At 55.7% G+C, this 25,401-nt stretch overlaps 1 protein-coding gene across 3 annotated transcripts in view; it reads right to left on the reverse strand.

Moving 5' to 3' along the window:
* PKNOX2 (PBX/knotted 1 homeobox 2) overlaps positions 1-25,401 on the reverse strand; it is a 137,590-nt gene that overhangs the window by 23,397 nt on the left and 88,792 nt on the right. For 2 of the 3 annotated variants that reach the window (XM_049777931.1, XM_049777932.1), the window contains exons 3-5: positions 23,317-23,422; positions 13,162-13,269; positions 6,492-6,631 (exon numbers count right to left, since the gene is read on the reverse strand). In XM_049777931.1, the coding sequence (XP_049633888.1) occupies positions 6,492-6,631; positions 13,162-13,245 (224 nt within the window). In that variant the 5' untranslated portion in view covers positions 13,246-13,269; positions 23,317-23,422. The remainder of the gene's footprint in view (positions 1-6,491; positions 6,632-13,161; positions 13,270-23,316; positions 23,423-25,401) is intronic. The other variant, XM_049777934.1, reaches the window with a different exon arrangement.

Genomic DNA, 25,401 nt, shown 5'->3' on the forward strand with positions numbered 1-25,401 from the left:
GCGCCTTATGAACCCCCCTCTCTCAACAGATGCCTGCTGCCATTTCAACAGCCACTAGATCAATTAGAAATGAAAGGCACAAATCGGCTCTGAACAAGGGCACTAAATTACCGGGAACTAATAATCCGCAGCGTCGGCCCAGGTGGTGGGGGTGCAGCCCCCCCCCCCCAACCTCCAGGCAGCTGCGGGTCACAGCTTCCTTCTGGGCTGGGGGCGCAGGAGGGCGGAGGGGGAGGAGGACAGAAGGGGGAACTGGTGTGCGTGTGGGAGTGAGCCAGCAGGGGGCAGCGCCGGGTTAGGGCACTGAGCAAGTGTGTTTATGTGTGTGTGACTCATGGCGTGTCCTGGATCCGAGTGGGGTGTGTGTGTGTGTGTGTGTGTCACAGTATGTCCTGGATCTGAGTATGTGTCACAAAATATATACATGCACACACACGTCTTCAAATACCCTTTTGCTCACACACACACACACACCACACTCATATGCATTATCACAATACATATACTATCATATATTGTTACAACACTCAACATGCTCACACAAGCTTTCTCACATCCTCTCACATACAACTCGTGCACACACACACACACACACACACACACACACTTTCTTTTTTTTTTTTTTTTTTTTTGGTTTTTGGGCCACACCCGGTGACGCTCAGGGGTTACTCCTGGCTATGCGCTCAGAAGTCGCTCCTGGCTTGGGGGACCATATGGGACGCCAGGGATCGAACCGTGGTCCGTCCTAGGGTAGCGCAGGTAAGGCAGACACCTTACCTTTAGCGCCACTGCCCGGCCCCTCACACACACACACTTTCACACTCACACATATACTCCTCATGAGAAACAGAGCATGGTAGTGGGGCTGCCTGAGGTTCCCAACAGATTCTGGGGACCCCCATCCCGCTGCCACCTGCTGTGCCTGTGCCAACTTTCCCCTCACTGGGACACCTGTCCCGAGCCAGTTGTGGATCCCCTGAGGATGGCGACTAGGGCAGGGACCAGGCAGGCTGGCACTTGGGACAGAGAGCTTGTGCAGGCTGGCATAGGAGTAGGGGGGAATGAGGCAGGCTCGAGGTGTTGAGGTGCCAATGGGGCTCGTCCTCCTCGGCCTTTTTCTAGCCTCAGTTTGACCAACTGGAAGGTGCACGAGGTCTCTCCAGGGCTGCTCAGTTCCCGTTGAGGTCAAAAGTGAGGACTGCAAAAGGGGTACCAGGACCTCGTAGGCACGGAAACAGAGGTGGGAGATGGCATCAGACCTGGCTTCCAACGTGCCCGCTGTGAGGGAATCTGACGTCCACGGGGTACACCTCTTCTGCTCGCTCCCCAACTCCCTCCTCGTTCCCCTACAGGCCTCGCCTCCTGACCGCCGCCCCTTCCACCCCAATCTCTCTTAAGCCGCTCAAAATTTGGAGGAGATAAATCTCACACGCTAATTCAGCGAGAGTTTGAGCCTCGCCAGCGCAGAACAAATAAAAGGAGTGAACCTGCGTGACATTTTACGGCAGGAGAGAGGTCGTTTCCAGCCACTAATAAAAAGGATTTGACACAGACTAATAAAGAGAAATGAATTTCTCTAATGGACTAATTTAGCACATTCAGCACTGTGCCGGGAGCTGGGAGGGCGGACGCAGGGCTCCGAAACTAGGGGCTAGGGGCGCCATTGGGCTGGGGACAGGGGAAGGAGAGGTTGGGGTGATGCTTCCTTTCCCTCCATCCATCCCAAGCTCCCAGCCCACCCTGGCCAGCAAGCTCAGAATCCCTACGTGCCCGTGAGGAGCCCCAGAAATCAAGGCCCCTCCACAGACCAGCAGCGCCGCACAGCTTAGGAAGACGATTAAAGTGGATGCGCTGATTTCGACTGGGGCTTAAGCTGTCATTGGGGTTTAATTACTTCTGACATTTCTGCTTTCCTGCCCATCCTAGCAGGCAGCCGGGAATGGCCCCTGAGGGGTCAGGACGTGAGGTAGGAAAGGGAGAGGGGCTGCCTTCCTGGGATACCAGCTGGTTTTCCAGTTGGGTCTTGGGTAGACCATCTCTCCAACTACAAAGGCCCAGAAGCCTCTCTTGAATTCATGTCCCACTTCCAGTGATGTCCTTGGTCAGGCAGGTGGGGCCCACGCAGAAGGCCTCCAGTCACCCTCCTCCGGCCCAAGGACCCGCAATTCCTCCAGGCTCCGCTTGGCCACATATCGCTATCTTCACTCTGGATTTCTCAGTAACTTCTTAGTCCTCAGTGTCCATGGGAGATGGCAGAGGGACGGGGGCAGGGACCAATGAGAAGCTGAGACGGGACATGGGTGGGGACGGGTGTGAGGATGGAGATGGGGTAGGAGCATCACATGCCCGGGGCAGCCCAGCATCCCTTCCTGGGTGCTGAATTTGTGACTCTGTCCTGGGTTACCCCAGCCTTGACTGTAAACCCCAGTTGGAGAACAAGCCGAGTAGCCCACCTCGGCACCCTGTGCTGACTATGAAGACCCAGCCTATCCTGAGTCCTTTTCTTCCCAGCTCACTTGGTGCACCCTTTCCCAGGGCCCACCACTTCTTCCCTTGAGGTCAGGACAGGGTTGAGCCTCCAGACATGATCTCTGAGGACACATTTTCAGAAGGTTTTCAGGGAGAAGCCAGTGTGGCCGGGCCGGTACCAAGCTCAGGGATCAACCTGCCAGTCCACCAACCCCTGCCTCCCACCCACTTTCTGGGTGTTCACCCAGGCTAGTCTGTGGCCTTTATTTCTAGTGCCAGGTCAGGGGTCACTGGGACCAGAGGGTCAGACAAACCCTCTGACCCAGATGCAACTGACAAGGATGGTGGAGGGGTGTGTCCGATACTCGAAGCAGCCAGTCAGGCCCTGGCAGACCCAGGGATGGGGAGTCCCAAAGGGGGACTGCCCTTGCACTGAACCATGGACATGCAGAGAAACAAGCTGGTCAGAGGGAAGATCGGGACCCTCCAAAACACACTGTGTCCCCCTTGGCTTCCCTTGGCCCATCCCATAACTGCGGTTCCTGTGTGTCCCGGGCTCCATCATCTCAGAACCCCAGCTCCTGATGCTTCGATGCGGCCTCTCTGGCCAAGGAGACACAGGGTTTCCCCCTTGACTCATGTCCAGTTGAGGGTGAGAGGTCGCTGGGCTGTCCTCAGCATAGACCAGATGACAGGTGTGACTTCAGGGGACCACTTGGAGATGTCCTGAGACTCACACACCTAGGGTAGCGCCACCTCCTGGGGAACCTCAGTCAACCCCCATGACACCTCGTGTGAGGCCAAGCCGTCCTCCTCAGGGGGGCAGGTGGCACTGGCCAGGGCAGTGGACTCTAGAAAGGCTATGGGGAGAGGAGGCATGAGGACAGTCGGATCAACTCAGAGAGGGTTCCCACAGACAAGCACTGCTACTCTCCACGGGCTCTCATTTTCCTGGATGACTCTAAATCCTTCAGCTCTCTGGGAGCTGGTATGACCCGGATGACAGGCTTCTGGCCACCTCTTGTCCTGCTTACCGGCCCTGTCTGACCCTTTTTGTACACCTGGCACGGAGCAAAGGCTCAAGAGTCAAAGGGGAAACCCACAAGGGAGGAAGGAGTCCCCACCTCGGGTGTGAGCTTTTGAGCAGTAAACACCCCCCCCCAGTTCATTTGGGCTACCCTGGCAGGGGCGGGGCTGACAGTCCTCGAGAGGCGACTTGGCTGTGCTTCTCCCTGGGCACCAGATGGAGCGGCTGTGGCTGGTGCCTTCTCCCTGCAGGTGTGACGTGGCAGCGGGCATAGGTATTTTTAGTCCTGCCCGGTGGGCGGTGGCTCGCCTGGCTGCCATGGAGAGGGCTTCGCGCTCGGTGCTAAATCGGAATTGCATCTGCCAGGGTTCCTGGGGCCCTGGTTGGCCCTCCTCCCTCTCCCTCTCCTTCTCCCTCTCCTTCCCTTTCTCTTTCTCTTTTTCTCTCTCTCTTGTGGACAACTCAGCCTGTCCTGACAAGTGTCAGGACACCCTGGGGGTGTCCCAGGGCAGTCAGCTCTGCCCCTTCTTTCCTCTCACTCCTGGCACTAAAAATTAAAAAACAGAACAACAACAACAAAAAAAAACCAACAAAACCCAAAAACAACCAATCCGTGAAATCACAACAAACCCAACAGGGAAAGAGAGTGGGCAGGGGGCAAAGGACCTGAGACTGGAGCCACCAGTGGTCATCATGTCCAGGGGCTAGGTATCTAGTGTCTCCCTTGGACACAGGGGGACTGGCCAGTCTGGGCATGGGGAGAATGAAAATATGGGAGGGAAGGAGGAAGAAGAGTGAGCAAGGGGGAAGGGAGAAGGCAGAGAAGGGATAGAGGGAGGAGGAGAGGAGAAAGGGAAGAAGAGGGAAGAGGGAGAGGAAGGAGAGTGTGGAGGAGAGAGAGAGAGAGATAGGGAGATGGTACAGCAGGGAGGGTACTTGCCTTATAGGCGGTGGATCCCCAGCACTTCATAGAGTTCCCTACACCCACCAGGAGTGATTCCCTGAGCAAATAGGTTTCCCTCCCCCAATAATAAACAAAACAAAAATAAAAGGACAAAGTGCTGAACCTTCCCTCAGGGCACTCAGCTCCTGGGGGAATCCAGAAGTGCTCAGGATGGGGGGGAATCCGGAGAGGGAGAGAGGTGCCCCCAGCTTTCTGCAGTCTCACCCCCTACAGCCATCTCTTCCTGTCCTCAGAAACAAGCGACGGGCCCTGGGATCTCAGTGAAGGACCCTGGCCTCCCCATTCCCACCTGCACCTGCTGGGCCTGTCCCCTCCCCCAGGACACTGCAGTTTCCATGGGAACTGGCTTCAAAGAGAAGCCAAGGAGAGTGCAGGGTGGGGAGGACCGAGTGAGTCAGCTGGACAAGCCTCCCATCTCGCTGACTCCTAGCATCCTGTTGTAACTTCCTGGGGGAACATCCCCAGGGTGCAGGCGTGGGCTGGACAGCATCGCTCTAGAACCTCAAACACATTTCCCAGGGACGTGCACATTCAGTCACAGGGTCGCATGGATTAGATGGCGCTTGATGGGCATTCATTAACCAGCCGCTCCGATGCCCGCTGATTAGTCCAGAGGATGCTCGGGTCTGATCCAATTATAGGCGGCCTTGGCTCCCCTCTCCCCGGCACACCGAGGGCAAGTACATGTGCAAACACACACATGTACGCACACACACATATGGACACACATATATACATGCACAGACATATGCTCACATACATATACACACGTGCATCAGATGGGACCAGTGCATGTCATGAATCTTCACAGAAAAAGCCATAGGAGCATCCTTCTCAGACTCCCACCTTCCTGCCCTTGGGAAATCCCCAGCTTGGGGGAAAAAATCTTATCTCACGATGAGCCTCCCTGCTGCCCACAGGAGGCAGATAGAGCTGATTCAACCTGCACAGGGGCATGAAGAGCCAGGCTGCTGTGCCCTACCCCGAGTGATGAAGCCAGATGGATGGAGAAAGTGGGGGGGGGCTGTGGAAGAAGGAGGTGACTCTCAGGTATACAGATAACTGGGAAGGAAGAGAGGGGCGTCATACTTAAGGGGATCGTGTCCCACCTTGTCTGGCCTGGCCCAGAGAGGGGTGTGGCTGTGAGTAGCGACAGGCAGGTGCTTGGAGCCTGCCAGGCACCTGCTCACTGTCCTTTCACAGGGCCCACGCTGGGTGCTGGGAGGGAGCCTGGGGCCTGCCTTACCCTAGCTGTGCCCTTTGTTACTGTGATGAACCCACTGATAGCAGTGGGGGGGGGGGCAGACCTGGCTTCCAGACCTTCTGTTCCATTGGGCCTTCCTAGAGCCTCTGCCCTGGGGGCCGAAGTCGGCTCCTCAGGGCTGTTTCCTCTGCATAGGGAGTCCTGGGGGCCTTGTTAACAGGACCAGGGCCTGTCTGAGGAGGGCCCCAGAGTCTATGCCCTAACCAGCTCCCTGGGGCAACGCTTGTGCTCCAGCCTGGACCCACCTGCGCACCATGTCCCTATCACCTCCCTGGTCCCACTAGTCTCCTCAGAAGCAAGCAGCCCCCAGTAGGAGCGGAGAGGGCTTCTTTGCCCCTTCAATGTCTATAGCTGGAAGCTCCTGTCCCCACCCTGCTCCTCCAGGGGGACTCAGATGTCAAGGAGAGCAGAGCTTAGGCTCACCCACTCACTGTCCCAGAGTGGGCACTAAGGGTCCTGGGCAAAGTTTCGGATGGAGCAAGATGCCAGCACCCCCTGGGGGAAGGGGTGGCAACTGAATGTGGCAACAGCTGCAAACAGGGTCTGGAGTCAGCTGAGTCATAGAGGGGGATCTGGTGGGTTTGTTGGGGTGCAGACACCAGCAGGGGTGGGGTGGGGCAGAGAGAACCTATGGAAGCTACCTACTGGCCAGAAAAAAAATGGAAGGTTTTGAGGCGTAGGGGGATTGTGAAGGGGCCCTCGGAGGCCTCCGGTGGGTTCAGGAGCAGAGGGGACTGGGGAGCCTGTGGCACATGCCACACCCCTACCTGTACACAGCTCGCTTGTCCGCCTCCAGCTGGGCTTGGGGGTCGATGGGGGCACTGGGCACAGGCGTACTGGCAGCAGCTGCAGGGGCGGAGATGTGGACAGCTTGGGCCTTGGAGGGCGCTGGAGCAGTCGCCGTCATCTGCAGACGGAAGAAAGGGGGTGAATGAGAATACCGGCTCAAGAAGAGGGTGTGTGGGCACAAATCCGTGTGGGAGACGGGCTGCAGTGGGCAGAGAACATTCCAGAGAAACGGCTCAGGGCCACCAAGATGCAGACCGGGCAGTGACATTTCCCCAAAGAGACAAATCTCCCTTTGTGCAAACTACGGGCAGAGCCCCGATACCAACCGCTCTGCCCAGGGCCTGATGTCTGAGTCTGGGACAGAAGCGGCTCCAGGACAAGTGACTCGGCAACCCTCTGGTGGGAAAAACGCTGACTCGGTCTCCTGCAACCAGGGGCTGAGTTCACACCAGCCCAAACCCTCAGGTGTCGGGGTTGAAGCAGGATGGACTTCCCACAGCAGGTGCACCTGGTGATTTCGGTAGGCAGCAGACAGGGGGCAGGGATGTTCTATGCTAGGTCATCTCCCCACGTCGGATGGCCTCTCCACCCCACAAACACTCAGCTCATCATCACTAAGCCTCCCAGATAGCCGATATTTCCCCTATTCTCACACACTGCTTCAGGGCTTCTCAGCACCCATCATGGGGAGGAAAGCAGAAGTTCTCCGTGAGTGCACAGCGGGCTTAGCTGGGCTCTGGACGCCCTGCCCAGCCACACACAGGGATGACGGACTGACCTTCGAGGGCAGGGATAGGGGAACAGGCTGGGCTACATGCAGTGCCTCATGGAGCAGACCTTCCTGTGGGGTCCAAATGCAGCCCCTGACCACTGCTCCCTCCTGGCTTTCCCAGTTCACCAGAGTCCCGAACCTAGTCTCACCCATCTGGGCTGCTCAAGCTCTTGTTGTGGGGCTGGGCTTCCCCTGAGAATTTGCTCCTCCCCATCTGGTCCTCTCTCCATCTCCCTTCCCCATGATGGCCCCATGGTAGGTTTTGGTCCCTGCTGAAGGACTCAGTGAAGAGAGGGATGGAGCCAGGGTTTGTAAAATGGACCCTCAAATTGGAAAGAGGGGAGGCCATGTTCCTGCAAATATCTCTCCCCACAAAAGAGGATGGCTGGGCTCAGAGCCTGGTTTCACTGGAAAAAACTTCTGGAATAGCAGGCCCATATCACTTATGTCTGATTCCAGAGACAACCAGAAGAAGAGCAGAATGGAAGTTACTATTGGTATGAAGCCAGGTCCTTAAAGGAGGAACAATGGTTTCATAAGGGCCAAGAGAGAGTTCCAGGGTTAGGGCATGTGCTTGGCATGCATGGGGCCCAGGTTCCATCCTTGCACCACCTTTCTTCCCCAACCTCCAGCATTACAGGAACCCAAGCAGCAGTCTCCACTCAGCCCTCACAGTAATCACTGGCCCAGTTGCCCAAGACATTCTGGGATGGGATCCCTGCCTTCCTGAGCACCGTATGGGGGCCCATACATGCTAGGGTTGGCAGGCAGAGGGGTAGAGGTTGCAGAGTGCCCCTGGATGCCAATGGCACAGGTCACTGCCCAAGGCTGGGTGGGTACAGTCCGAGATTCGCACTTCCCCAGGAACCGTCTGAGCCCATCCCTTCTCCCCTCCTTGGGAGACCCCTCACTTGTGCAGTGGTCCCCACCAGCGATTCTCTGAAGTCCTTCAGGAGCACAGCGGGCACAGTCTAAACATCAGTGAATGTCAGTTCATGTCTGATGGACGTGTGTGTGTGTGCGCGTGAATCCGAGTGTGTGTGTGACTATGTCAGGATGTGAATGTATGTGTTGGCATGTCAATGTATGCAAGTGTGTGTGCAAATGTGCCAGGTGTGTGTCAGTGTTTGTGTGTCAGTGTGTGAATGTGTGAAAATGTGCGTGCGCGTGCGAGGGGGTGTTTCCAGTCAGACACTCACATTTGCCGTGCTTCTTACGTTCTAACAGACAGCATGCAGTCCAATCCCATTCTGGTGACAGGAGGGGGGCAGGGGACACAGGCCCAGGGGCTGAGCAGGGACCTGCAGGAGCTCAAGCTCACTGGAAGTCAGGCACACAGGCCAGGACTGCAGCGGACACTCGGGAATCTGCTGCAGGCAGGAAGGTGCTCAGGTCTCTGCCTCTGCCCTTCTTCCCAGGACTGTCAAGGGCAAAGGGGGTGTGCTCCTCATCCAGGCGCCTCCTGCCAGGCCTCCCTGACACCGGAGCTCCCAGAAGCGGCCCGGGACAGTGGAAGCTAGTTCTGAGCTGCTAAGGCGGCGGCTGGCCGGGTCACCTGTTCCTGGGTTTATTTTAAGCTGGATACTTGGGCCCTTAACTATTTCTGCAACATTTCGGATGCCGTCCTGCTGGAAGGCAAGGGGGGGGTAAACACATGAAAGAGCAAACAACAGGCTGCGTGTCACGGGTAAACAGCAGAAGCAGGAGGTGAATCTGGAGAAGGTGCTAGGTTCGCTCAGACATGCGGCCATTGAGTGAATGGCGGGAAGGGCCATGCCAAGTGTCCACACCAAGTGTCCACACCAGGACCAGGTCACAGGGACAAAGAGAAGAAAGGTCTAGCATGAGAGAAGCAAGGCAGAGGCTGGTGGCCTCGAGGAACTGCAGCAAGGGACTGGGGGGCTCATGTGTCCCTTAGGTGCTGCCTGGGACAGAGGTGCCACCTATCAAGGCCACAGGAGAGGTGCATGATGGGTGTGTGTGTGTGTGTGTGTGTGTGTGTGTGTGTGTGTGTGTGTGTGTGTGTGTGTGTGTGTGAAAGCTGCCCCAGGAGCTCTCAGGTGTGTCCAGGCCAATGAGGTTTACCAGCTCTGCCTGGAGGGAATGCAGGCACTGGGGACCAGCCAGCCAGTGCCGAGGACCCAGCACAGCTGCCTGCTCATGGCACTGCTCACTGTCATCCTCAGGTCTAGCTCTGGAAAGCAGCAGGGGACCTCAATGGCAGATCCAGGTCAGCAGAGTCCCCAGGACCCCGTCCGCACAACTGGTCTATTCCCCAGGGGGAAGAGGCTCAGAGAAAGGGACAGGAGGAGCAAGGGACAGGAGCAGCCATACCAGTCCACACCGCTGGCAGGCTGGAAAGGTTAGCAATGCTCAGAGGATGGAGGGCCCTGAACCCCCACATGTCCTAACACCACACGTTCCGACCCCTACAGTGTTCTGACCCCCACAGCATTCTGACCTTCACATGTCCTGACCCCCACATGTTCTGACTCCCTTATGTCGTGACCCCCAGCATCCTGATCCTCCCAATATCCTGACTACCAGTCCTGAACCCCCACATGTACGAAACCCCCTTATGTCCTGACCCTCACAGCACCTGAACCCCAGTTTCCTGACTCCTCATATGTCCTGACCCTCACAATGTACTGGTCCCCCTGTTTCTTTTCTTTGTTCTATCTTATTTATTTTTGGGGTCACACCCGGCAGCACTCAAGAATTACTCCTGGCTCTCCGCTCAGAAATCAACTAACCCAGGAAGGACGCAAGTTTGATTCCCGGCATCTCATATGATCCCCCTAGCCAGGAGCAATTTCTGAGCGTAAAGCCAGGAGTAACCCATGAGCGCCATAGGGTGTGGCCCAAGAAACCAAACTATATAAATATATACAATATAATATATATGTTTAAAAATAAAGAAAGGTGGGGCCGTAGAGATAGCACAGCGGTGTTTGCCTTGCAAGCGGCCGATTCAGGACCTAAGGTGGTTGGTTCGAATCCCAGCATCCCACATAGTCCCCCGTGTCTGCCAGGAGCTATTTCTGAGCAGATAGCCAGGAGTAACCCCTGAGCATAGCCGGGTGTGGCCCCAAAACAAAAAATAAATAAATAAATAAGTAAAATAAAGGCAGCAAGTGAGCCACACCTATCACACCCCAAGACAAGTGAAGAACATTTCCAAGGACTGGAGTGCGTGGCTGGGGGTAGTCTGCCTTGCGGCTTTTGTGTCTCAGTGACAAATCCTGCAGCGAGAGCTTCTGCTTGCCAGGGACACGAGGGAAGTTCAGGGACGTGAGGGTCAGCAAGATTCACAGATCACAGAAACTGCACTCTTTGGTCCTGTCCAGCTCTCCGGAGACGGAGGAGACAATGTTTGTGGAAAATCTGGGGCAGGTCCCCAGGAATCTCCCACAAAGTGCAGCTGCGAACAGCAGAGGGTGCTGTAGCCCCAACAGATTCGCAGGGGAAGGCCCGAAGGAGGAGGGATCTGCCGGGCAGTCCTAGGCTCCCTGCTTGGGCTCTTTGTAACTTTGGAAGATGGTTACCAGGTTCCCTCTTCTGGTCCTTTATGACTTTCCTACTCTCACCCTTTGCAACTTTCTAAGTGGGTCCCCAGAATCTCTGCTCCCGCCCTTGGTAACTTTAATGGGCCTGTCTACGGTTGCACATGACATGCTCTCATGCACTCCTGGAATTTCTCTTGCATGGACCGACACAGAATTGAGGGGCCGGAAGCTGCTGGGCTATGAAAACCATTTGGCTTCTGCCCAAATAACGGGCCATAACCATTAGCACTTTGTGGCTCAAATAGAAAGTAGGGGGGGAGACGAAAGCCGCCCTGTTTTTAATAATGCTATTCCCCAAACTTCAAAAAATGAAATTGCCAACTTGAGAGCTTGACTTGGAAAAAAAAAATTTTTTTTTTCTTAATGCAGACTCCTAATTTTCCACAGTGAGATTCTCCTGTGTGTTCTGAATAGATTATGCTCACTGCTGCCAGCTCTGGGCACCACGGGAACCGTATTGAAGTGATTGTGGGGTTCTCAGGAGGGCCCAGCCTTGCTCTTTCTCTCTCTCAATTCGGGGGTGTCGGGAGCAGGGAGGTTGGCCATTTCTGGCCTGGGGAAGAAAGTGTGTTTCTGGGGCCCGGAGAGATAGCACAGCGGCGTTTGCCTCGCAAGCAGCCGATCCAAGACCAAAGGTGGTTGGTTCAAATCCAGGTGTCCCATATGGTCCCCCGTGCCTGCCAGGAGCTATTTCTGAGCAGACAGCCAGGAGTAACCCCTGAGCAATGCTGGGTGTGGCCCAAAAACCAAAAAAAGAAAAAGAAAAAGAAAGTGTGTTTCTGAGGAAGGGAACTAGCTCAGTTTTATCCTCATGAGGTGATGAGATGAGGGGCTAGAGTAAGGAGATGGGAATGGGTGGGTGGGTGATGCCCTCCTATGAACCAGCTCCTCAGGCTGAAGAAGGTACTCTGGAACCGAGGGGAACAGCATCTGAGCAGGGCCAGAGCAATGCCAGCAGACCCCTGACACTCAGATCCCAAAAAGCAGGGAGAAGGGGTTCCCTAGAGCTCAGCACACTATTCGAAAACCTTCCTCAGAGTGTAGCCCTTCTGTTCTGGGGAACCCCACCTCCATCCCACTCCTTCCCTCAATCTCCTGAGCCCCTAGTGGCAAAGACACCAAGACCCCAAGACCTGGCCTGGCTCGCCATGAGTGAGTGTGGACACTTCTGGGTTGCCCCATCCTGCCTGGGCTTCTGGAGCTATGGACAGACCTGGTATTCCTCACACCCCCAACATTGTTCCTTTGCTCCAACTAGAATGTTTCATGCTCAGCCCATCTGGCCCATGCACACTGAGGTTCACAGGGGAAACCCTTTGCTCCCCTCCCTGAAGCTGAGCCCCTCCAAGTGATTCATGTATGTATATGTGTAGATATGTATGTGTGTGTATGTGTGGGGAGGGCACGAGGCACCCTCTCTGCAGTCTACCTGCTATTCTCTTTCAATCCCACCAGACCAGACACCCCAGCTGGAGCCCGAGTACCCTCAGACCTTTAGGACCTGACCCCTCCCCTCATCTGTCCCTGAGCCCGAGCCCAGGGTCTAAAACCTTTGCACCCGCCATGTTGGTGGCCCAGTTCTCACTGTCCTTTTCGCCCCTTCTTTCCTACTCTGGAGTTGGAACGATTCTCCACACACAAAGGAAATGGAGCCAAGGTTCTGGAATCTTCACTAGTTTGGGTCACACCGGCAGAACTTTGGGGCTATTTCTGGCTCGGTGATTGGGCAGCCTGGGTCCCCAAGTGAGGGGCTGGGATTTTCCTGTAAAGTCTGCGCTCATATCCTGGGTCAGCTCCCATGCTACTCATTCCTGAATCTTTTTTGGGGGCTGGGGGCACACTCGGCAGAGCTCAGAGGCTGCTAGGGTGCTGCTGGGAAACCATGTGAGAGTGGCCCCTGCATGTGAAGCTCAGGCCCAACTCATGGATGCAGCAACCCAGCCCCGAATTCTTGAATGGTCATGAATACCAGGAGCTCCCAATAAGGGTGAGGCTGGCCCAGGAGGGTCCATTGCCAAGATTCAGAGAGACACCCTGTAGCTCACGCAGGGGAATGGGGGGCACGGCTGGGAGTGGTGTGTGCTTGGTGCTTGGGAGACAAGACGGGAGGGAGGGCCAGTGCTCCCCATGCTGGACACTATCAGGGAGTTGGACTAAGGGTCAGAGCCAGACTTTCTGCCCCGAGAGGGTCCCGAAGCCCTTCTTGGAGTACACTGTCCTGCTGGGTGGGGCTGAGTGGGGCCCAGGGGTATCCGGGTCACTAGGGGTGGAGGGAGGGTGACAGTCACGGGTGGGGGTGGTGGCACTCACCTGTGGGCTGTCCTGGTAGGGTGGGGGCGGGACACTCTGCGTGGCCATCATGGTCAGAGCGGGGGCTGGGGAGGCATGCTGCATCCTGGGCGGATTCACATGGAGGACCTGACAGGGAGACAGGGCCGAACCATCAGCCCATGGCAGTGCCGAGAGGGGACGTGCCCAGCCCTGCCAGCCTGTGCCCCTGCACCCCGCACCTCTGTCCCCTGCACCCTGGACCTCTGGACCCTGGGCCCCTGCTGCGACCCTGGCATGTACGGGTGGGGCTGGCAGAGTTGTGGTCTCCTCCTCTCCACACAGAGCCTCTAGGTTTCTTTCTGAACCCATTAACCCACAGCACATGCGGACAGGGCAAGGCTGGCAGTAGGCCGGCCACCAGTCTGAGTCAAGTGGGCATCTGGGAGGAGCCAGTGGGCTGCTCAGAAGCTCTGTGGGGTGGGACCCACCATGGGCAGTGAGGAATAGCGGGAAGAGACAGGATTTAGGACCCCAAATCAGGGCTTCCCGCTCTGCCAACCTGGCCCCCTCCCTGCCCCATCTTTGGCCCTTCAGAGAGAAACATCCCTGACTCTCAGTGGGAGATTTAGAACCCCGAATGTCCATGTGTTGTACGCATGTGTCTGTATGCATGTGTCTGAAGGTGTACTGTGCATGTGTGTTTCTGTCTGGTGCTCTGTGGCCTCATTTTGTAGGGAGCCCCGCTCTGACCTGCCCTCACTGACACTGGGGACCCTCGTGGGGACCATTTCAAGGTCCTGCTGGGCTGAAGGACAGGAGTGAGGAGGGCGGAGCTTCCCAGTCCTGCATCATTGCGGGTGGACCAGAGGGAAGGCACGAGGCAGGGAGCACAGAAACACGGCAACCTCGGAGTCAGCCCCGCATACACCAGCCCCCCAGCACACACACACACACACACACACACACACACACACACACACACACACACACACACACACACACCAGGCCCCAGCACATTCTCTAGATTAGCCATGGAGGTCTCCAAGTCAGGGCCTAGACAGGCTCTTTTGGCTTCACAAAGCCAGAGCCTGTTCTGGGGAGAGGAGTGACAGGAAGGACCGGGAGTTCCAGAAGGAGCATTTGAAAGAGTAAAGGCGCTTTTGCATCTCAGGGACATAAGGGGAGCAGGGTTTTTCAGGGATGGGCAAGGGACAAGGAAAGTGGCTCTGGTTGGGCCAGTACTGTCTGGCCCTCCCTAGCCTCTGGGGCAGCAGGCGGTTGTGTCCACAGTGTCCAGGAGGGAAGGACTGGGGCAGCTCGAGTGCCCTTGTGTGTGCATGCATCTGTGTCTGTATTTGTGTGTGTCATGTATATGTTTGTGTGTGTCTGTGCAGGCAAAGGAAGTTCAAGAGAAGCCCCCACCCCCTGTATTCTTGTCTCATCAGGAACTGTGACAGTGGGGGCCCTGCAGGGACCTCAGAGAGCTGTGGAGCAGCTGCAACAGCCATAACAGTGAGGGGCCAGGTTCCAGCAGCGCCTGCAGGCCTGGCTGGTCCCATAGAGATGACTGCGGAGGGGCTTGCAGGGCTGCCGCAGCCCCTCCCCCTCGCTGGGGTCGCTATGGGCCACTAGGCCTCTGCCCCCTTCCTCTGGGGGCTTCTGCCAGAGAACAGGAGGCCTTTTCATCGGGGCTTAAATCTCTGCTCCACTCTCGGGGCAAGAGCCTCCAGTAATGTGATGCAGGGGCCCATCTCCGGAAGCTCCTCCGCTTCCCACCCTCCATCCAGTGCCCAGCCTCCACTTTCTGGGGTATCAGGTGGAGCTATCCTGCAGAAAAACCGGGGAGCTGAGCATCTGGGCTGAGACTTCATGGCTGGGGAAGAGGAAACCTGTTTGTATGATCCCCGGGAGACCCCAGTCTCATAGGTTATTGGGGAACACCGAGGGGAATCCAGGTCTGTGAGTGGACACAGGACCCCCCAAGTCACCCCCAGGGCTGTTCTCTCAGTGCTGACCACCAACAGGAGAACCTCATTAGGTGACTGGAAATGTTGGTGCCACTCACTGAAAGGCCGCTTGACTGGGTCAGGTAGGGGAAACAGGCATGCGTGTGTTCGTGTGTAGATACGCACATGTGCATGGGGGTGGGGGTGGGGGGCTCAGGCCCTGCTGGACTCCGAGTGTTGACAAACACACTCTGAGAGGAGCTGCAGCTTGTTAGGAAGAAGCTCATTAGGACTTGTTGACATGAAACCCATTAGACCAATTAACATTCCATTAACAGCCAGGGCACCCAGGGGTTAGCGCTGCCCAGCAGTAATTGGGCCGGGGTGCCATGCTGGGGGCTCAGGGCCTTCGGGTGAGAAAGTGGAATGGGGGAACTTGGCCAGCTGGTTCCACAGCATTAGGCATGGCACTAAGGGAGTGGGGGCAGCGGAGATGGAGCCTAGTGGCTCCCCCAGGTCACCTCTGGCCCAGATCTGAGACAAGGCAGGGATGGAAGAAAAGTGAATGAGGGGTGAACAAGGAATGGAAGAGAAGGGCAGTCATGTTCTGCACCACAGAGCCCTGCTTTCACTTCCCCTTTCTCTTTGTGCTCAGGGAAGGGGGCTCCATCCTGGAACTCTCTGGAAAACTCCTTGGAGAAGTTGGAACCCTCAAAGCAGGGTAGGGGGCTTCCTTAGAGGAGGAGCCAGTGGGCAAGCGGCTGCTTTAGTCCCTTACTACCACTCTGGTAGCTTGCACAGGCCAGCAGCGTTCTAAGCAGAGACAACGAGCCTCACTGGGGCACACACCCCTCCTCAGCATTTTGAGCCCAAAAGTCTGGATTCTACACCTCAATACCCCTCCTCACACTCTCGGTGACACCCCCGTGGGCCCCAGCACCCTATAGTCCCTCTGACTGCAACAGGGACTTCAGGAGAACAGGAAGCAAGGCCCCCAGGCTCTGTGGCTCTGGACATGCGGAGCTGGACCAGTTTCCTTCCAAGGAGACCAGTGCCGAACCCCAGGTGGTCCTCCAGCCCCCCCAAGCCCCTTTGAGCAGCTGCCAGGCCCAACTCTGACGTCTAGACAGATTTGCAGGAGGCTGAAATAACACCGTGAGCTCGGCAGGAGGGACTGGGACCGAGGCTGCTCAGTCACTTGACTGGCTTCCACCTCTGGGGGGGGAGCCCCTTCATTTCCACACAGACACCCCCAGACCCCCCGCCCCCCAGTGAGGTGTCTTTCCCGGAGGCAGCCTGCAGATGGCGCCACAGATTCCGTGTTCTTCGAGTTACATAATGGAACATGTTTACCGAATCCCAGAATCAGTCGTCCTGGGGATTTACAGCCTCGGATGTGTATACGGAATTGGACTTTGAGTCAAATTTAAAAACAAATAAAAAGGAGAGGCAGCTGTTGCTGATAGTGCGATATTCATCTTTTGGAAACAAATTCACCCCGCTGCTATAAATTATGCCTGGGGGAAAAAAAAGTGTCTCGTAGGTGGGAAGGAATTGGCACGGTCCCCATGCTGGCAACTCGGAGTGATGAATCTTGAAATAACGGTGTCAACCTGTCACTGGTTTCATGTGACTGTGGATTTATCTAAGGAAAGGCAGGGACAGACACACACACTAACATGCAAGTATATACACACATTCATACATACACTCAACTACAAACACGCACATTCAGACAAATATTCTCATACACACTTATATACACACATCCACTCATATATTACTAATATAAAACACACTCACACAATACACATACTTTCTCTCACACCCACACACACCCCAGGTCTCTTCCACAGTCCCAAGAAGGGTCAGAAATGAGGGGTCCAAAGTTGACTCTGCTAAACCCCTGGATAGAGGCTCAGAACTGAGCTGGCCACTCCAGGCATCAGGGGATATGGTGGGGAAACGGTAGAAGGTGGAAGAGAATATGGACAAGGGGACTAAAGAGCTCTGAAATGTAGAGACAGGGAACCAACTTATGACAGGCATGTGCACAGACCCACACATGTGCACACGTTGCCACAAAATGAAATGAGGAGGGGGTAAGTGCTGGGAAAAGAGGGAGAAGAGCAGACTCTAGGGGAATGAAGGGAAGGCCTCTCCTTACAGCCCCACAATGGCTCCTCATGGCCCCTCATGATTCCTTCACTAGCCTCTTACAGTGCCTCATGGTCTCTCTTCATAATCTCTCAAGGTCTTTTATAGTCTCTCACAGCCCCTCATGGTCCCTTCAAAAACCCTTTATGGTTCCTCACAGCTCTTCATGGTCCCTCATGACTCCTCAAAGCTTGTCTGGGCTCCTTCCCAGGGTCCCCTCATCTGGGGCTGTGGGTATTCAGGGGGGCCTACTCAATGTTACTCCTGCCCCAAGCCTTACTTTTTTTTTTTTTTTTTTTTTTTTTGGTTTTTAGGTCACACCCGGCAGCACTCAGGGGTTACTCCTGGATCTATGCTCAGAAATCGCCCCTGGCAGGCACAGGGGACCATATGGGATGTCGGGATTCGAACCACTGACCTTCTGCATGAAAGGCAAACGCCTTACCACCATGCTATCTCTCCAGCCCCCCAAGCCTTACTTTCAAGCCTCAAGGAGCAGCAGCTGGTGGGCATGGGACCTAAGCAGGAAGAAGATATGGGGAGGGAACCTCGAGCCTTCACTCACTCCATCTACATCTGTTCCCATGGGTCCATGGAGGCCCTCGCTGCAGCTGGTGCCTGCCAAGAGGTGGCCCCTAGGCCTGAAAAGAATCTTCTTCATAAGCAAGCGACAGAGGACATGCTGGACCACAGCAGCGTGGTCACTGGCTCACTAAGTCCTCCTGAGAGGCTGTTGTCGGGGACCAGAGTCAGTGAGAAGGGGGCACCGTCCCCGGCTCCTGGGGGACATGACAACATGTGGACCATGTGCTGCCAGAAGGCCGGGGCCTGATCTTCCTCACAGGGGCTCCCCTTGTCTGTGCACCCTAAGGACCTACACCCTCAACCTCCCAGAACACCTGTGAGTATAGCTCAGAGGTGGGGGACTCCAAGCTCCATCCTGGTACCTCACTTCCATGGCCCACAGCATGGCCCCCAGAGCTCCTGCTACACAGGGCACAGGGCAGGGGCCCCTCACATCCCTGGGCTGGGTCACCACATCACCCTTCTGGGTTCCCCCAGAGCGACCTCAGAGAAGCAGATGCCTGCTCCTTCTTTGGCTCCCACTGTCCAGGGCCATCATATCTCCCAGCCTCAGCCACCACCGATATGTCTCATGAACTGAAACAGCCGTTTAATGTCCCCGTAGCGGTGACTGCCCATTTCTTCCCTCTGAGGGGCTTGACAATAAGTCCTTTCATGCCTGGCTCTTCTTGGTCAGACCTGGCCCAGAAATGACAGGGCTACCTCTCGCTTTCCCCACAGTCCCCAGGTCCTGTTCAGGTAGTTCTCAACACAGCTATCCTCCATCCGGTTTCCCCAACCCACATCCCTTGACACAAAATAAAACAAAAAGGCAAGAGGAGGCAGGAGTGGGTGGTGGTCAGTCATCTCCTTTACCTTCTGGTCTTCTACAGACAGTGACCCCCGAGATACATCCCATGAGCACCCAGACTCCCCTCAGACTCATAATTGGGACTCAGAGTTCCCTTCCATGTTCTTGATCTGGACTGAGAACCCCTTTCCAGAAGGTGTGGCTCAGAGGTAGGGAGTGTCCATGCCAGGTGGCCCGGGGTTCCCACATGAGGTTCCTGTGGATCCCTAACAGGGGGGTCTGTGGCCTAGGAACCCCCACTCTCATTGGCTATGCACCCTTCATTGCCCTCACCCCTCCAGCCCATCAGCCTTCCAGGGGCTAGAGCTGCCTGCTGCTTGTCACAGGGGGACAAAGGCCAGCCCTCAGCTCTCAAAGTGCCAGGGGACCCAGCTTGCTTCTTCAAGACACTGTTACATGCTGTTATCTGTGCATACACAAACACACTTAAGAACACACACACACATGAGCACACATAGGCACGCACACTGGAATAAGCCTAAAAATGGACCCAGAGACTGAATCCCTGCCATCAGCCACTCCCAGGTTTATTATTATTTATTTGTCAGAGGCTGATGCCATGGAATTAACGGAGCTGAGAGGACAGCCGGGCAGCCCCTGAGGCTGGCATCCTCCCTCCCAACATTCAGAATAGAGATTCCAGGTGAAGAGAGTTGGGGCACAATGCCTCTCCAGGCTCCATCCTGCAGGCAGCAGATGGAAGGAGAGGTAGAGGGAACTCCCTCGGGGCTGTCAGGCTCCCCCAATATCCCGGGGGGGGGGGCAAGCACCTGGGTCCTTCCCTCCAAAACCACCTCCAGGAAAGCTGGAAATCCCAAGATTTCTTCTGCAGTAAGTGGGGTCATTGCCCAGGCCAAGGGTTGAGGGGTTGTGGCCCAGAAGCCTGCAAGAATCAAGAGCAGGAGGGGAGCAGGGAAGGGTGCGGGCTGGGGTGCTTGTGGCTGGTGGGACCTGCCAGAGCTGCCCACTGGGGATGCGGGCCCCAAGAATCAGTCCCCCGTCACGGCAGCTGGAACCTGAAGTTTTCCCTGGGCTGTGTTTGGGGGGTGCTTGGGCTGTGGGGCTCACACTTGCTGAGTGCCTGAGACAGCAGCCCCACTCTTCTCAGGCCTCTTGTCCTGGGCTACTAGGAAGGGTAGAGATGTCCCTGAGAATGCTCCTGCCCTGTGTCCATTCACAGGCTCTTCTGCCTTCCTGGCCTAGGAACTGCTCTAAGGCCCTTCCCCATGGATACCCAGAACTCTGGGTCACTTTCTCTTGGCAGCTATTAAGACAACTCAGCCTGGCCTCCACACTCACGACCTGCTACCTCCCTGACCCCAGGTGGTCGCTGGCTGAAAATTGAGCAGAAATGGGCTCTTGGACCCCTATTCAGAGGGGCCAAGTGGGGTACCTGCCTTGTGGGGAACTGGCCCACATGCTGACCCCTGGAGTCACAGACACAGGCTGGGCGGAGGTGGGTGGGGACACAGAGGCAGCTCTGGATGGGGGACAGTCATGCCCAGAGAGGGGTAAGTAGGGGGCTGTGGAGAGCCTCAGGGATGCTCACGGGAACCACCCCCTCTTCCTTTTGTTTCCTACCAATTCTAGGAGCAGAAAGACCTAGGGCCAGATTGACTGTCCTCACTGGAACTGGATGGGATCTGGTCCCCGGGGAACAAAGGGGCCACTCACTGCTACCTATGGTGGAGTATCTGGGTGGAACCCACGGGTGGGACCTACCCCAAGGTCTACCCAGTAAGACTTACCAGGAGCTTTCCCTCATACCCACCTTTCTATAAAACTCGCTAGACTTAGGGCGTGCCCTGAGACTGGGTAGGGGGGAGACACAGACACTTGAGGGGGTATGAATCAGAACATCAGTGCATAACACAGCCACAGGCAGAGAACTTGGGGACCAAGTCATGTGTTTCAGTGAAATAACTTGGGGAAGGAGGCTGGAGCAGGTGGGAAGCTCTGTCCTTGGGGGGGTCCCAGCCGAGCTCGTGGCACCTGCACCCTGGGTCTGCACTCTGCCCTTGGGACCTTTGATGAGTCCCAGGGAACCCAGGAGAGCTGGAGCTTAGCAGTAGCTCAGTGGGCAGGGCCAGCCTGACAACCCAGGGGAGGGCAAGGGGGGGCCCAAAGAAGGCAGAAGAGGGAAGCAGGGGGAGACCCCAGGCCAAGGTCCCACAGGGAATTGCATAGGAAATTGGAAGCATGGGGCTGCATGGAATGCAGGGGTGCAATTGTGGTCTTTTGTGTCAATTCAGTAAGGGCACAGAAGCAATGGGACCTCTCCTCAGCATCCTTCCTTCTGGGGTTTTGGAGCCAGGAGGAGGGACTTCAAAAACTCCAATCACACAGACAGGCAGGAAGAGAAGCTGAATTGGGTCACAGGGCCCATGGGTCCACAGAGCCAGAGGGTTTCCTTAAGGTTATGGCAGCTGGCTGAGATGCACCCCTGCTCCCAGACCCACATGGGAACCAGACCTTTCCCTTGTGCCCAGCTCCAGGCACCCTGACCCCCAGGGGGCTCCACAAATCCTGCTAGCAGCTGGGGCCTTTCTCGGGCCCTGGCCTCCTGGGCTTAGAGCTGTGCTGTGGCAGGAAGCTGGGTCAGAATCTCAATCTTGGGGTGCTCAGCTCTATGCCTCTCCCCACCCTAATAGCACCATGACTTTTCTAGCCCACCCCATTTGCTCCCCAGTCCCCTGGTCTCCAGGCAGGCAGGCAGGCAGGCAGGCATCCTTGCTCTGGGGGAACAGCCAGGGGAGTGCGGATGTCAGGGGGTTTGGCGGGGCCACGCGGAGATCATTAACGGGACTTATTTTTAAATTGTAATTGCAAAATGTAAATGCTCCACAGCCTGTGTGGAGAGCTCCCCCTGCCCAGCCCTCCCCACTGGTGCCAGCTCTGCAAGGAGAGAATTAGAAAATAAAGAGGGGGTGGATTATGTAAGCAAAACGGTTTAAAAAAAGCCAGCGAGAGAGCTAAGAATTGAAGTGAGACAGCTGGCAGCAGGCCTGCCGCATCCACAAGCCAGCCTGGGGGCCGCCCCCTCACTGGGTCAGGCAGGCTGGACCCCCCCCACAGACAGGAGGGGTTCCCCACTTCTCTTGGTCAGGCCAGTCCGACCTCCCCTCCCAACACAGACCAGAGCATTGGGGGTATGGTGTGGTATGTGGGTATGGAGAGGATGGGGGCACTGTTCCTTGTCTGTGACAGCCATTCCACACCTGAGCAGGGGTCAGTAACCCGCTGACCTACCTCTTTCCTTCCCTCACCCCACAAGGAGAAGGGTACCCTGACCCCACACCCAGGCAAGGCCCAGCTTGTTAGTACCCCACAGACTGCAGCTGCCACTGGGGAACCAGTATTTTCCAGTCCCGGAGAAAGGTGCCACACCCATCCCTGCTGTCCCCATCTCCACTGTCACTCGTCTTTACTGTCTCCCACCCCCTTATCCCCACCCCTTGTTTCCACTTGTCCCCACTGTCTCACTCACTCACTCACTCACTCACTCACTCACTCACTCACTCACTCACTCACTCACTGTCCCTTGCTGTGATATCCCCATAGTCATCAGTTCTGGTGACTCGAGCTTCTTCTCCTGCTACTTCCAGCCCACACTTTCCACTGTACCCCAACCCCAACTCAGGGTGACACTTTGCCTTTCTGCGGTGCCCTTTTATTGTGTGTCCCAGCATCTCCCTGAAATTTGGATTCCCTAAACAACCAGAGAGCTCAGGGCAGGGTAAGCACTGTGGATATAGCAGCACAAAAACCCACATTTCACTGACTATCAGGGGATAGGGAGGGGGCCCCATCACCTTCTATCTGATCTCATCTTTCTGGAAGCAGCTTGGTTATGGCCCACCACCCTAAGAGCTAGAACACAGAGCCTGAAGGCATGGGGGGGGGCTGAGGTTGCCATGATCCCAGTGACAGACACCTAGGCTCACTGCCGGGCTCATTGATGCTGGGCTCGAGACCCTTTTGTTTTTCAGGGCATCTGACAGAAAGGCTGAATTTATCTTTATCTGGTGTTCTTGGGAATTCTCTCTGCGCCTTCCTCATCCCACTCCTGGGGAAGAAGATTCCCATGTATCACCAGGAAAAATAGGTACAGGTTTCTGGTCTCTCCCAATCAGACAGGCTAGTGTAAGCCCAGGAGCCATATTTCCCCAAAGGCCCTAAGAATATTGCAGGCCAACAGCTACCAAAGTCGGTTGGGCACAGCTGAGGTGGCCCTTTGGCAGTGGACAGGCGGTTCTCACAGGGCTTGGAGTAAAAGGGGGGAGCAAGGCTGTGACATGGCCCCATCCTGGGTAGAAACAGAAAGAGAAGTGTGGGGTCGAGCGGTAGCACAGAAGGGGGAGATTTGCCTTGCTTGTGGCCAATACTGGTTCAACCCCTGGCATCCCATATGGTCCCCTGAGCCTGCCAGGAGCAATTTCTGAGCGCAGAGCCTGGAGTAACCCTGAGGATCACGGGGTGTGGTCACAAAACAAAATGAAAAAAGAAAACGACAACGAAAAAAAGTGTGTGACCTTCTTGAGAATGTGTCAGCTAGTGTTCGTGCGTGTGTGAGTATGAATACGAATATGTGTGCATGTGTGTACATGTAATGCTTGTGCTTAACCTCGTGGGAAAGGAAGGAGAAGCATTTCTTACTGTTGGGGTGATCCTGGCGACCTCTGGGATGGTCCTCGGGGGCCAGCTCTCTCTTCTCACTTCCAGCGGGGCCAGAAATTCTTCCTGTCAGCTAGAGCCAGAGCACCTGCGAGAAGGGCAGAGCAGCTCAGAGGACAGCCCAGAGGCACAGGGTGGGGGAGCGGGGACCCAGGTTTTGTGTGTCCCCTTCCGGATCTGAGCTGCAAATGCCTGCTGTCTGCTGCACAGAGCTTGCTCCTCCATCACAAGTGCCCAGGCAGCAGGAACCCGGACTAGCTCACCCTGCTGCCTGAGGCCTGGTCTCAGACCCAGGCCCTTGGCTCTGGCCTGGCCAGGAACTTAAGGGAGATACACATGAGGTTAGGACCTTTCCCAACTGCAGGGCTAGGGACTTGTCTTGGCTGCAGGTAGCCAGGAGGGCACCAGGAGGCAAAGACCCCACAGCAGGGATCAGCAGGGATGGGAAGCCAGTGCTTAAAGACGGTCTTATGTTCCACTTCCTGGTTTTTGGGAGGCCCCACCTGGAGATGCTCAGGGGCCACTTCTGGTTCTGAACTAGGTCCTAGGGTTGCTTGTGGAACCATATGGAATGCCAGGGAATTTTAACCCGGTTGGCTGAATGCAAGGTAAATGCCCTCCCCACTGTGCTATCACTCCAGAGCCAGGGGTCCTCAAACTTTTTTAAACAGGGGGCCAGTTCACTGTCCTTCAGAGGGCCAGATTATAGTAAAAACAAAAATTATGAACAAATTTCTACCACACTGTATACATCTTACTTAGAAGTGAAGAAACAAAACGGGAATAAATACAATATGTGGCCACGGGCCGTAGTTTGAGGACCATTGCTCCAGACCATCTCCACTTACTAGTTTATCTTTAGATTTTAGACTCAATTGATTTCATTTTACTCCCCAATATTTGAAATGGATAGCAGGAAACTGAGTTTGGGGAGTCACATGGATTTAAGGACCTGGCCAAACACTTGAGTTTCTCCTGCGAGCTGTACTTGGAATGCAGGTATTGGGGTCATGGGCGGGGGAGGTAGTGGCAACCTGCTCAGAGAAGCAGGAGATGTGGGCATCTGTCCTCAAGAAGCTCAGCCTGGAGAGACAAGTGTCTTAACCACCCACACTTGCGCCAGGATAACACCCTTTAGCCTCCCTGGAAAAACACATTTGCACCTCAGCAAAGAATACAAGCAACTGGTGCTGTGACAACAGGCGGAGCTGAGCAGGGGCTGTGCCTGCGAGAGAGACAATGAAGAGTCTGTATGAGTGTGTGTGGGTGAGCTTGTACATGTGAGGGAGCATGTATGTCTATGAGGGTGCATGAAATAGCTTGTGTGCATGTACATGAGCGTGTACATGAGAACATGTTTGTGTGCTCTATGGGTGGGGTTGGGCGCCAATGCCTGAAGCTCTGCAGCTGGTGGGAACAGAGGACGAAGAGCCAAGAGACCTCAGGTGGAGGTCAGGTGTAGAGTGAACTCCCTTTCCACAGCTCCCTGGATTGGAGTAAAGCTACTCTAGAACCTCACAAGAAGGCTGAGGGGTGCTAGATCCATTCTAACTAGAGAAGCTCAGGAATCCTGACCGCTGTCTGCCAGGAGGCAAGCATCTAGGTTTGACTATGCCCCAGTTCTGGGCACCCACTCACCCACCTCACCCTGTGGCTGCTCAGACCTGGGTGGACTGGGTGCCAGGGGATCCCATCCAGCCTTAGCTCACATTCATGTACTCTGTCCCCAGCTCCTCTCCTTCCCTGTGTTTGGTGGGGAGAACACCTTTCCACAGTCACCACCAAGCTCTCCTGTCCTCACCCTCTGTCTTCTAGAGTGCCAGACTAAATAGTGGGATGAGGACTCATTCAATGGGCACTCAACGCCCTCCCCATGCTGGGCTTTGCCCACACAGTCCCCATCACACAGATGCAGACCCCACCGCTAGGTTGCCAGATCCCACCCACACAACCATTTACATCCCACCCACACAACTCCCAGGCCCTGCCTGCATAGATGTTAGACTCCACCCACACAGCTGCAGACCAACCCCACCCACACAGCCACCAGGTCCCACCCACGAGGCC

This window comes from Suncus etruscus, chromosome 8 (assembly GCF_024139225.1).
Source record: "Suncus etruscus isolate mSunEtr1 chromosome 8, mSunEtr1.pri.cur, whole genome shotgun sequence".
In the NCBI taxonomy this organism is placed as follows: Eukaryota; Metazoa; Chordata; class Mammalia; order Eulipotyphla; family Soricidae; genus Suncus; species Suncus etruscus.